The sequence below is a fragment of the Suricata suricatta genome, chromosome X (assembly GCF_006229205.1).
Source record: "Suricata suricatta isolate VVHF042 chromosome X, meerkat_22Aug2017_6uvM2_HiC, whole genome shotgun sequence".
Classification (NCBI taxonomy): Eukaryota; Metazoa; Chordata; class Mammalia; order Carnivora; family Herpestidae; genus Suricata; species Suricata suricatta.
The window spans coordinates 14,917,624-14,931,726 of NC_043717.1; the positions used below are offsets into that span (position 1 = coordinate 14,917,624).

Consider the following 14,103-nt stretch of genomic DNA (forward strand, 5'->3'; position numbering starts at 1 on the left):
TGTCCATAGAACTCCCTTATGACCCAGCAATAGCATTGCTAGGGATTTACCCAAGAGATACAGAAATGCTGATGCATAGGAGCACATGCACCCCAATGTTCATAGCAGCAATGTCAACAATAGCCAAAACATGGAAAGAGCCTAAATGTCCATCACCTGACGAGTGGATCAGGAAGATGTGGTATATATATACACAATGGAGTACTACATGGCAATGAGAAAGAATGACATATGGCCATTTGTAGGAAAGTGGATGGACCGTGAGGGTGTCATGCTAAGTGAAATAAGCCAGGCAGAGACAGACAGATACCATATGTTTGCACTCATAGGTCTAGCAGGAAAACAGGAGAAACCTAATGGAGGACTTGGGGGAGCGGAAGAAGGAAACAGAGTTGGGGAGAGAGAGAGAGACGCAAAACTTGAGAGACTATTGAATACTGAAAATGAACTGAGGGTTGAAGGCAAAGGGGGACGGAGGGGGAAAAGAGGTGGAGGTGATGGAGGAGGGCACTTGTGGGGAAGAGCACTGGGTGTTGTATGGAAATCAATTTGACAATAAAATATTTTTTTTAAAAAGTCTATGGGGGAAATGGAATGATATCCAAATTCAAGGGGAAAATGACTGATATAAAATTTCTCACATTAAAAGAGATTGTTTGTATATTTTAAGAAATGAATTATGTCAGTTATCAAACTTCTGTGGTGTGCAGCTTCCACAGAAGAGCTTTAAAAGAACAATGTAACATTCTCACCCAGGTCCTGATCTCACAGTTCATGGGATTGAGCCCTGCACTGGGCTCTGTGCTGACAGCGTGGATTCTCTCTCTCTCCCCCCGTCTCTCTGCTCCTCCCTTGCTCATGAGTGCACGCACTCGCTCTCTCTAAATGAGTGGACATAAAAAAATAAAATAAAATGAATGAAATGAATGGAGTAATTAATGAATGGCATAAAGACTTGCAACGGCTGAGGCTGGAAGGGGAACCAGGAACCGTGTCTAATTGGCTGGCTAGCTGCAAGGAGAAACCAGTGGTCTGGGGAGGAAAGTGAGTTTGATTTTATTTTCCACAGTGCTGCTGAGATATAATGCACACACCATACACTCCACCCATTTAAGGTATACAATTCAATGGTTTTTAGTATATTCACAGAGTTGTGCCGCCATGAGTCACTACCATTGGTGTTAGAGTATTTTCTCACTCACAAAGGCTCCCCATACCTGTTTCAGGTGCACACAGACGCCTCTAGTATTCCTTAACTCCCCAGTCTCTGGCAACCTACTTTCTGTCTCTAGTTCTCCTTAACTCCTCAGTCTCTGGCAACCTACCATCTGTCTCTCTGGCTCAGCTTATTCTGAGTATCTCATATATATGGAATCATACCATGGTTTTGAAGGGCACCCATGCTGTAGTTTGTGTCGGTGTAAGTTTGATTTTGAATATGCTGAATCTGAGGTGCCTTCAAGAAGCTTCTTGGACTTCTGGGGCTCTAGAGAGTGATCAGGGCTGAAGTCATCACCAGAGGTAATGGCTGGAACCTTGGGAAGAGGTGATGGCAATCAAGGCAAGTAGAAGGAGTAAACAAAAGAAAGAATAGAAGGCTAGAAGATGTTTATATTTTTTAAGGATGCATGGAAGAAGGGAAACCACCAAATAAGACAAAGAAGTCAGAGAGATAGTGAAACTGGAGGCTCCAGAGGTCATAAATGTGTGACAGAGATGACGGCGCTCTTCAAGTCCAGGAACACAGCGGGTGCATAACAGATTCAAGTTGATCCACCTGATGTTGCCTCCCAGATCCCAAGGGCCATAGATCCCAGTCTCTAACTTCCTTCCTGCAGTGTCTTTACAATCTCTCCCTTCTCCCTTCCCTATCCACAGGTGGAGCCCTGATAGGCACCTCGCTGACAGGCACCCTGAGGACTGAAAGAATCTGCGATGCTAAAGGGGTCCAGGTCTCACTGACTAATGTTAGCACACAAGTGCTAGCATTTTTTTAGAGGTAATGTTTCAGAGGTGGCTTCATGAATTTTTACTACGTTCTTTGTCCTACTCCCTCAAGAGTTTCTGAAAACTTTGTGATGAGCAGAGGGTGCGTAAGGAAGGCACTTGTGAATGACTGCGAATAGTCTGGCCTTACTCCGGGTGGTAAGAGACATCCCTCCCACCCCCTCATCGTCTAGCCCAGGGACCGAATCCGAGAGAAAGGGGACATGATAGAAGACAATGTGGGGGCCATAATGTGATTAATAATGACAGATACCAGATAAATTAGGAGGACGAATTTCAGTTCTGTACTTCTTAACACTGTTTGAGAATTCTGTCACTTTGTAGACAACTGGGGAGCCAGTCAGTCTTGTGCAGCAGGACAAGAAGACATATCAGGGGCATGTCGAGCATCTCACCCACTCCTCCCTGAGACCGTTTGGTATTGGAGGGAGGAAGCACGTGGATGATGGCACAGTGACCGGACCACACTATAGATGAACACCAGGAGACTTTCAAGTCATGAATTATCAGCCCAGGCATTTCAACACGGCTGGGGGCTTAGCCGTCCAGACAAGGTCAGTCTGAACCTTCCTGGTGGACTATGAGGCATGTATGGCCATGCAGGTTCGGATCTGGCTTCAGGCTCGAGCAGCTCCAGGGCACCTAGATTAACTGACAGGCCACAAACCTTTAATTAATCTAGGTAGCGATCTAATAATAATTAAAAGAATGAACTCTCTTTTAGGGCAAAAAGTCAAAACAGCAGTGCACAGATGCTGCCCAGACTATGCCTTCTTTCCAGGACAGGACCTTCAAAGTTTCCTCAACGCAGAAGCTTGAGATGAAAAGTGATATAAATGGTAACTCACACTCAGTAACTCTGTTTGAGCAAAAGTGTCCCTAATTGAAGGGAAAGGGGAAGCAAGCAACAGTGGAAGAAACCAAAGACTCCAAGCCTTCACCTCTTTCTTCAGGGCATACAGGTTGAGGCGAAACGAAGAACAGGTCTACACCATCAGTTTCCACGCCTGGAACGGGGTTTCAGGGTGGCACACTACTCCTGGGGCAGCCCAAGGGCCAAGGTAAGCCTTAGCTACCTCAGTTCAGACCTTGGCAGAAACGGAGAAGCTGCAGTGCCTCGTTCCTTATCCTATAGGGTAGGAGGATGTGGAAATTGTCAAGTAGGAGGCTAATCATATGGTGTGTACCTAATTTCATGCCACACTTGTAGAGCTGGGCCTGTTCAAACACAAATCTATATAACAGCGTGCGGATACCTTGCTAGTAGGTACTAACAGTAGCCGGGATGTAAAAACTGTCAAAACTGCCAGACAAAGACATACAAAGTAGCATCCAGAGGGGCAGGCCTAAGAAAAAGAGCAGTGGATGGTGAATGTCACAGAACGCAGTGCGTTGGGACTACTTCGAAAGCCCTCGGATGGCAGTGAAAGACAACGTGGGGCAGGCCAGGACTGGCACCGGGTGTTAACTGTAGCTGCTACATTTTAGAGGACGTGGTTAGTGCTTAGCCTAGGCCCTAAACACTAGAGACTTGTAGCAGCTTGAGGCTTCCCCTAGGACACACTTCTTAGGCCCTCAGATGAAGGCTTCACATCTGGTTTCTATTTGCTGCTAACTGAGGCTGGTGGTCAATGTGGTCTGGAAGAACTGGGTGGTCGGGAGGAACTCAGCATGGTGAGGCTAAGAAAAGAATGACTAAACAGCATAGGTTCCATGAGCATATAGAAACTGCAGGCAGGCTGAGGCAGGCAGTCAGGGCCTCAGGAGCCCCTAGTCATCTAAAAATGGAGGCAAAGGAAGCTAACACAGAGCCGACAGAAGAGAAACGAGCAACATGTATTGGAATCCCAACCTTGCAACTGAGGAAAAGGCTTGCCTCAACCTTCTTCCATGAGTGGAAATCAGTGACTCGCTTCCCCATTAATAGCCAGGCTGCCGTGTGTGGATGGGGACAAAAGCCTAGAAGATCTGCTGCAAAGAAACTTGCCACACGAGACAGGAAGAAGAGCAGCGCCTCAGTCTGGCAGGAGGGAAGGGGACAAGGGCAGAGTGCGCCCCAGTTACACACACGGTCTCAGGGAGCAGACGGCGTCCATCCCCTCAGTAACATCAAGAATGACATGCTTGGTGAAATGAGAACTTCACGTACAGGATTCAGTTACAATTGGGGGGTGGGCAGTGAGAGAAGTTACAGAAGGTATTATAGTTAATGCTAAAGCTAAAAAACCACAAACAGTTGTCAATTCCCTTCTACTAGTCCATCTTTTGAAAAACAAGTTTTACTAAAATCACTAAGCAAGCTCAGGGTAAGGGCTTCACAAATATGAATAATTAAGGAAACATTCATGGTTAGAAAACTGATAGAACCACCGCTGGACTATATGACAGCAACAATAGACACCCATCCATTTCTCAGAGAAAATACAGCCCCAATTAACAAAAATGAGTCAGAAAGCTGGCAAACATGCCTCACTTCGCTGTTGTAATGTTACTGTTCTCATTTAAAATATACAGAACGTAACTCGATGTCATTTTATGCTGCACTTTGAAATATCAACATGACAAATTTACATAAAATCAAGCCACAACTAAAAGAACAAAATTAAAATAATCAAGAAATTTTTTATTGACATTAAGAGTTCGCACATGTGGCGATGGTTGCCAAGCACTATGAATGTAATTACTACACTGAATTGTATACTTAAAAATTGTTAAAATGGCAAACTTTATATGTATTTTTCACAATAAAAAAAACCGTAAAAAACAGGAAAAGAAGAGTTAGTGTGTTTTGCAATTGTGTGTCGTTTTGATATAGTCCACTACTTTTTGATACTTAGATAATTCACATTGTAGAAGGCGAAAATACACCAGTTAAAAGTTTTTACCTGAATTTCCATTTCAAAGACTAATCATACAACAGAAATTCCAAAGTAGAAAGCTCACACAGCTGACATATTCACAGCATTTGGGGCAAAACCGCAAAGAGCATTTGGACATTTGACAGTCTCACAGCTCTGTTACTGTCCCTCTGAACTTTTCCTCCAACTGCCATGCAGTAACAACATCTGTGGAATCTAGATTGTAACTTAAGTCAAAATTAAATTTTAAAAAATCTGATCTATTAAATATAGATGATTTAGGAGTTCAAAAGTCACTCTACATTTTTAAATGATCATAATGCAACTAACCTTCTTTTGGCTCAGTAATTTTTCTCTGTATTTATTAGTGATAAATCCTCTTGGGCCAGCAAATCGTAAATGCTGATATTTAGCCTGAATATATAAGCTCTTCTGTACGAGGCCTGATTTGTAATGAGGCTGGAATCTGCCACCTCTAAAGTTGGTCTGTAAAGAAAAAAATAATTAAATGTAAAAACTACAGCTTCCAAATCTATTAGTGTAAGAAATGGGAAAATGTCTGGTACCCGAAGCAGCCCTTGATTCTAGCCACCACACATACTGAAAAGAGGTGATTGATCGTAATAAAATATGTTTACCTCAAACTAGCTTCCTAGTTTATTTTACATAATGATGTTTTTAAAAAATATACATAAAAGCAATTTTTCAAACTAAGTTAAAACATTTGAAATTCTTGAAATCTGTCATATAAAAAATACCGCTTTCAAAACCTAATGAGCTAAAAATGTCCTTCTGGGGGCACCTGGTGTCTCAGTCGGTTAAATATCCAACTTTGGCTCAGGTCATAATCTCACAGTTGAAGGGTTCAAGACCTATGTCGGGCTCTATGCAGACAGTGCAGAGCCTGCTTGGGATTTTCTCTCTCCCTCTCTCTCTGCATATCTCTCTCTTCTCTCTCTTTCTATCTCAAAACAAATAAATAAACTTTAAAGAAAAAACAGAATCAAAAAACTCTCTTATTCCTGTCAGTACCTTTAAAAGCCAATCTTTCTTTATCATAAAAATCCCATTATAGCAAATGTTTTCATGATAAGAGTTTACACTGAAAAAGACCATTTCCTGGCCTGCGTACTGCCCGGTGTTATAAGAGACATAAGAGGACAATGAGTATTTGTTGGAGTTCCCCGTGGGAAATGTACAAATGGAATAATTATCAAAACCAAACATATTCCTGTTTCCACAAGTATTTAACAAGTGGCTATATCGTACATAATGAAGCATATTAGTTTACTTTTAAAAAATATTTGTGCCAGGCCTATTTTCCAACTATTTTCTTAAGCCTACAAAAAATTCAGGTAAAACAAAACTATACTGAGACACAACTGTTTTATTAAAACCATCTGCACAAACTTAACACAGAATAGCTAATTTTGAGATTTATACTGCCTGTTTTTTCATATCTAATAAAGTGATTATCATCTGGCTTTGAAATAGTCCAACTCCTGTAAAAAACAAATTTTCATGAAATGGTTCCTTTTCTTAGAAAGGGTTACTTCTTTAGATTTTACTATAAAGAATTATGAATTTCTAAACAATCATATAACATTACACAGTTTTAAAGGATTGGTCAAAAGATTATTGCATATATTTTGAAAAACATTTTAAAATAATTAACACTAAAGAATTTCCCTTAAGAAGAAAGGGTAATGGGAAATAGGCCTTGCAACAATCTTAGAAAAATACTACAATCAACTGTATGTGAGCAATGAGATGAACAGGACGGAGGAGGCACTCATATGGGAAAGCCCAGTGACACCACCTCTGAGTCACACAGACAGCACATTTTCCGTTGGTTTTCTGGCTCATTACGCAGAGATTAAAAGATGGTGTAAAATACGTTTAAATATTCTATGGCAAAGGCCATAGAATATTTTTGAAAAAACCTAATGTCACACCTGTTTTTAGGTACATGAAATGCTAGCTAAAAATGTTGTCTATACAATGCCTTCAAACTGTTACTGCAAATGAAAAAAATCTTTAGACATCTAGAAATTATGCCTCTCAACAGGCCAGGTATTAGAAGAGGACCACTCACAACCACCTTCTAGTCAACGGTCTGCGGAAACTTTATACTACCTTTATGCTCATATTCACGTCCCCCAAATGAGCTAACTACTCTTATCATCTCTGCCTGCTACTTTCATAAAAAATCCTAGATTATTTTCCTTTCTTTCAACGGGAAGGGGAAAGAGACACTATAGAGGTAAAAATATTAATAAAGCACCTATCACATAAGCAGGAAATCTGGTTAAAATGGATTTAAAAAGCATGTCAACTTCTGAGAGCAAGAAGAAAAATACAGCACTTCACACTGTAATTCTTAGTCCCTCTGTCTGTGTAGAGGCATTCTGAAGACTCAAACAATCACATTAGACCTAGCTGTACAAATCATTAGAATGCGATGAAATAGGCTTGAACAAAGCACACAGGACCAGAACCTTTCTCAGATGATACAAAGGCCTTTGAGGACCATACGCCTATGGGCAGGAGTTGTCAATCTGTGAACCCTAGAGAAGGTTCACAGAGCTTTGCATTTATACCGCAGAGGTGAAGGGGCAGGCTGACAGGGAAGCTCTTGAAACTTCTCTGCCTCCCCATCTAAAGCCACCTCATCTGCGTCTGTTTTATGTATTTGTGTTTTCCATGTAACTTGAATAAGGATTCCACTAGTAAAAAAAAAAATTGAAAATCAAATCCTGAGAAAAAAGGTTATTATTAAACTGATTACAGTTAACTATAAATTTATGTCCAGGAATCTTAGCATATAGCCACTATTTGAAATATCACAAAAGCAGCTTTTAATTTACTAACACTTAGCACATTATGTTCAAAGCATAAACCCAAAGCAGGGATTAGATGGAAAATAACACTTAATACCTTAAAAGGTCCTCTAAAGCTTGCTGTGTCTTGATGGTTTCCCTCAGCTCCAAAGGGTTTGTAAGTAATGATGTCTTTATCCTGCACAGGATAATTCTGCATGAAAAAAAGTAGGAGTATGGGTTAATATACTTTAAAGTTTATCTTTAGAGGCACCTGGATGACTCAGTCGGTTGAGCGACCAACTTCGGCTCAGGTCATGATCTCGCGGTTCATGGGTTCGGACTCCGTGTCAGGCTCTGTGCTGACAGCTAGCTCAGAGCCTGGAGCCTGCTTCGAGTTCTGTGTCTCCTTCTCTCTCTGCCCCTCCCCCGTTCATGCTCGCTCGCTAGCGCTCTCTCTCTCTCTCTCTCTCCCAATAATAATAAATAAATGTAAAAAAAAAACTTAAAAAAATAAGGTTTATCTTTAAAAGTTTATCTTACCATTTAAAAAAATAAGAGTTCTGGGGGTGCCTGGGTGGCTCAATTGCTTGTGTCCAACCCTTGATTTCTGTTCAGGTCATGATCTCAAGATTTGTGAGATGGAGCCCTACATCGGGCTCTGTGCTGACAGCGTGGAAGTGTGGAAATGCTTGGGGTTCTCTCTCTCACTCTCTCTTTGTCTCTCCCCCACTCACTCTTTTTCTCTCTCTCAAAAAAAAAAGCATTAAAAAATTCAAGATTTGGGCAGAGGATTTGAATGCATATTTTTCCAAAGAAGACATCCCGATGGCAAACAGACAGATGAAATGATGCTCAACATCACTCATCATCAGAGAAATACAAATCAAAGCCACAATGAAATATCACCTAACACCTGCTAGAATGGCTAGAATCAAAAACACAAGAAATACACAAGTGTTGCCAAGGATGTGGAGAAAAAGGAACCCTTGTGCACTGTTGGTAGGAATGTAAACTGGTGTAGTCACCATGGAAAACAGTACGGAGGTTCCTACAAAAATTAAAAATAAAAATACCATATAGTCTACTAATTCTAACACTGGGTATTTACCCAAAGAAAATAAAAATACTAATTCCAAAAGATATATGCATTCCAATTTATTACAGCATTATTTACAACAGCCAAGATATGGAAGCAACCCAAGAGTCCATCAACAGATGAATAGATAAAGAAATGTGGTCTATATACAATGGAACATTACTTGGCCATAAAAAGAGTAAGATCTTGCCATCTGCCACAACATGAATGGATTTAGAGGGTATTATACTAAGTGAAATCAGTCAGAGAAAGACAAATACCTTATGATTTCACTTATATCTGGAATATAAAGAACCCAGATGAATAAAAAGCAGAAAAAGACCCATATATACAGAGAACAAACTGATGGTTGCTGGAGGAGAACGGGAAAGGAGGTGGACAAAATGCATGAAAGGGAATGGGAGATACAGGCTTCCAGTGACGGAATGAGTGAGTCAGGGAATGAATAAGTCACAGAGATGAGAGGTCCAGCATAGAGAATACTGTTGTTGGTACAGTTTTAATGTTGTATGGGGACAGATGGAGGCTACGCTTATGGTGACCACAGCACAGCATACAGACTTGTTGAATCACTATGTTGTACACCTGAAACTAATGTAACACTATTTGTCAACTACACTTAAATAAAAAATATTTTAAAATAAAAAAACACATTTTTAAAATAAGGTTTTAAAATATTTATTTATATTTGAGAAAGAGAAAGAGAAAGAGAGAGAGAGAGAGAGAGAGAGAGAGAGAGGGAGAGAGAGAGAGAAGGTACAGACAGGGGAGAGGCAGAGAGAGAGGGAGACAGCATCTGAAGCAGGCTCCATCCAGGCTCTGAACTGTCAGCAAAGAGCCCGACACGGGGCTCGAACTCACAAGCCATGAGACCATGACCTGAGCCAAAGTTGGATGCTCAACGAACTGAGCCACCCAGGTTCCTCCCAAAACCCACATTTTATAATTAAAAAAAAATTTTTTTACATTTATTTATTATTGAGAGAGAGAGAGAGAGAGAGAGAGAGAGAGAGACAAAGCACGAACGGGGTAGGGGCAGAGAGAGAAGGAGACACAGAATCTGAAGCAGGCTCCAGGTTCTGAGCAAGCTGTCAGCACAGAGCCCAACGCGGGGCTCAAACCCACACACAGCGAGATCATGACCTGAGCTGAAGTCAGACACTCGACCAATTGAGCCACCCAGGTGCCCCATCCAGCTGACATTTTTTGAACTGCCTTATGAAGAGGCAAATCTTTAGAGACAGAAAACAGATGAGCAGTCAGCCAGGAGTGAGACTAGGGAATAATAAGCACGAGGGCTATTTCTGGGGTCATGAAAGGTTATAAAACTGGATTATGGTGATGGTTACACATCTTGGTAAATTTAGAAAAAAATCATTAAATTGTATACTTAAAATGGGTGAAAATTTTATGGTACGTAAATTATAGCTTAATAAAGTTGTGCCAAAAAAATCTTGAGAAAGCTAGTACTATAATAAATGAAATAAAATTCTACTAAATCAGAGATAACAATTTCTTCTCTCATAATAAGTGTAAGAGTCGAAAGAATATTAACACTAAACAACAGCATCATAACACATACTTGATAAACAGAAACATTATGGAAAAACAGTGGTGATCTCTACCCATATACATATATGTGAGGAGAATGGAATGTACAAAAATGAAAAATTTGGAGCTGCAATCTTACCATGTGCTGCTTCCGAATAAATTTTCTGAAATTTGATTTTATAAAACCTATAGGTTTTTGGAATTCATCAACATAAATATTCTTCAACCTTGAAAAACTAGAATGCTCATCATTCCTAATAAAATGAAAGAGAGAAAATGACAATATTTTATTAGTTTACCTTTATCCCACAAAAAAACCCAGAAATCAAATCACCCACTCAGAGACAATCAAAGCAGAAAACAGTAAAAAAGAAACAAGAAAACAAAACAAAACAAAACAAAAAAACACTCAAAGACTCCAAGATCTGTCACTACTAAAATTACAAATGATAGTTATCAGGGCTAAAGCCTTTATTTTTCAACAAACATTATTTAGCAAAGCTGGAAGCCAGCACTAGGGAAAACAGTACTCCCTGGACCAGGGCTCTTACTCTGGGGTCCGAGGACAGGTGTCTTTGGGGTTCTCACCCCCTGAAACCATAAGCAGAATGGGTGTTTTCTGAGAGAAGATAGTCTCTGCTCTTGAGACCTGACAGCACTCCCCACTCCCCTGCACCTTCCTGATAGACTCTTACTAATGAAAGCACCAGAGACAAGACTGTGACTGGCTCAGGTCCCCTCACTGGCAGGGCTGACAGAAGTGAAGGACAGCTCCCCTCTCATGTCATCACAATGTCCAGAGGCCACCAAAGCCTCTCCTTGGGCTGCCCGCCCTGGGAGGGAAGGTCCTTCCTTGGGCTTCTCCTCTGGCCCTGGGGCCTCGTCTCCACCGCCCTCCGGCAGTCCTCTCCTTGCACCTGCCAGCTCTCCCCACAGCGTTCCTCAGACCCTCCCTGCTCTGTGGTGAATGAGCTGCTCGCTGCTCAGCCCTGCTTCAGTCCCTTCCACAGGCCTCCCCACTGACATCAGGATCAAATGCACACTCCTCATCATGATCTTCCAGGCCCTTCCTGCCCTGGCCCTGGGCGTCTCACTAGCTGCTTTGCTCCCATCTCCCCAACACGCACACTGAGCATGGGGAACATTTAGCGACACGCGGTTCCCCACGCACACCACAACCTTCCCTGCTTCCACAAGTCTGCAGGAATAATTCCTCTTGTTGCAATTTCCTCCCACTTGACCCACTTCAAGATTTAGCTCCACCTGCACTGAGCCAGGAAGGCTTTTACAGACTCCTGGGAGGTGGACCAGTACCCCTGCTACGTGCACAGGTAGCATTTGGGTGTCCTCACATGTACCACTCGTGTTTGTAACTGCTGGCACAACCGCCTGTCTTGCCCTGCAAGGAGTGACCCTTACCAGGAGACACTGCATGATTCATTTTGTGGGCCCGGCTCTGATCCCCAACCCTGACATGGAATAGCCACTCAGGGTATTCTGAAATGTTAAAGACTCTCATTTTCTGTCAAAATGCTCACGATACGACAATAAGTCAAAAGAGTAGGGTGCAAAGCTGGGGTGGGTTTTTTTTTAAGATTTATTATTTTGGGGGGGCGCCTGGCTGGATCAGTTGATAGAGCATGCAACTCTTGGTCTTGGGATCTCGAGCCCCACATGGGGCCTGAACTAGCCAGGCACCTTGAGGATAATTTTAATTATTTAAAATAAACTACATATATGCCCAGAAAAAATGAATGACAGGAAATGTACTAAATATTAACATTGGTCATCTCTGACTCATGAAATTAAGAATGCCTTATGTTTTTATTTTTCCACTTTATATTTCCAAATGTTTGCCACCAGCATGTACTACTAATTTTATAAACAAAACAATGGACTTTAAAAAATCCTCTTTGCAAAGCATATCTCTGATAATGGAGTAATGTCCAGATTATATAAAGGACTCTTTATGTCTCAATAATAAAAATACAACAATCCAATTTAAAATATGGGCAAAGGATTTGAATAGGCATTTCTGCAAAGAAGACACAAAAAAGCACATGAAAAGATGCTCAACATCATTAGCCACTAGGGAAATGCAAGGCAAAACCACAATGAGAGAATGTTTTCCACCTACTAGGATGGCTATAATCAAAGCGATGACCCCACCAATGTTCGGAACAGCACTGTTCACAATAGACAAAAGACGGAAACAAACTAAATGTCCATTAACAGAAAAACAGACAAATAAAATGTGGTATATCCATACACCGGAATATTATTCAGCCTTAAGAAGGAGTGAAGTTTTTTAAAAATGAAATTGACACATGATACGACATGGATGAAAACACCCTCTGAAGTGAAATAAGCCAGACACAAATGGGACGATTCTTGTATGAGCTCCCTTACGTATGTGAGATACCTAGAACAGGCGAATTCACAGAGATGGAAAGAACAGAGGCTGTCAGGGTTGGAAGTAGAGAGGATGGGGAGTTCCTGTTTAGTTGGTACTGTTTCTGTTGGAGAAGATGAAAACATTCTGGAAGTACCAAGTGTGGATGGGTACACAACACTGTCGATGTACTTAATGCCAAGGCGTTGCACGCTTAAAAATGATTAAAACAGTAAAATTTATTATATGTACATTTTGCCACAATAATAAAATTTAAACCCTTTGATATCTGATTTGTGACCAGCCTCCTGGCAGCAAGGTAGGGCCATGAGACTAAATTTTGACCAATGTTGCTGAAGTAGCATGTAAAAATTCGAGGAGGTTTTTAAAGAAAAGGCTGGAATACAGACATGATGACCAGGGCGCAAACTCCCATCCTGGCCCAGGAGGTAGACGCCACGTGCACAGCATGTCTGAGGAGCGAGATCTCAGGAGACTGGTTTCCTGATGGGGCCGCCCTACCTACTATGCTCTGACTTCCGGACTGGAACCTTCTTCTACACGAGAAAGAAATAATTTTTTCTCCTGCTGTAATAGGCCATTCTCTACCCAGCAGCCAGGGTGAATCTTTTAAAATTTAAATGAGACTATATTTCTTCTTGACTTAGAACCCAAAATGTTTCATAATATTCTTGAGTTAGAACCCAAAATGTTTCATAATCTTACTCAAAGTAAAATACAGAGTCATCATGTCCTTATTGTCCTTCGCCATTTGGCCTCATCTACTTACTCTCTTCTTTACCCCACTGTGTTAGAACCTCATTAGCCTGCTTTCTATTCCTTAAACAAGAGTAAGCATGATCCTGCCTGAGGGTCTTCACCTCTGTTGTTCCCTCCTTAAAATACTATCCCCTCAAAAAACCTTACTAATTTCCTAATTCCCTCACTTACATCATATCCCTGCTCAATTAAATAAAGAAATCCTACATACATTCCATAACTACCCTAGATAAAATCACACCACACGTATCACTCCGTCCTATTAAAATTCTTCTTCTGCCTTATTTTCACCTACCACTCACCAATACATATTTATTTATTTTTGCCTACCATTAAAAACTGTAAGCTTGGCAAGGACAAGAACTTAGTGTATACTTTTTCACTGTATGTTTCCTGTACCCTCTATAGCTAAAAGGAAAATCTCTGCAGCCTGATGTTCCCTCAAAGTCTATCGATTCTATTTTGAAGCTGCTTCATCCCACACACACGCCACGTATATGCAGCTCAATACCTTGGTAACACTGTATGTAACTTAGGAATGGTGGTTACAAGAGGGAGAAATAGTGGGTCAGGAGAAGAAAGACATGCAGATGTTAG

The 14,103-nt window shown here is 41.2% G+C and overlaps 1 protein-coding gene across 7 annotated transcripts in view; it reads right to left on the bottom strand.

Annotated features, from left to right (window-relative positions):
* The window catches only part of BCLAF3 (BCLAF1 and THRAP3 family member 3), a 57,825-nt gene that overhangs the window by 8,206 nt on the left and 35,516 nt on the right, over window positions 1-14,103 (bottom strand). For all 7 annotated transcript variants that reach the window (XM_029930479.1, XM_029930476.1, XM_029930482.1 and 4 more), the window contains 3 exons: window positions 10,474-10,588; window positions 7,803-7,898; window positions 5,196-5,351 (listed from right to left, as the gene is read on the bottom strand). In XM_029930479.1, coding sequence (XP_029786339.1) covers window positions 5,196-5,351; window positions 7,803-7,898; window positions 10,474-10,588 — 367 coding nt within the window. The remainder of the gene's footprint in view (window positions 1-5,195; window positions 5,352-7,802; window positions 7,899-10,473; window positions 10,589-14,103) is intronic.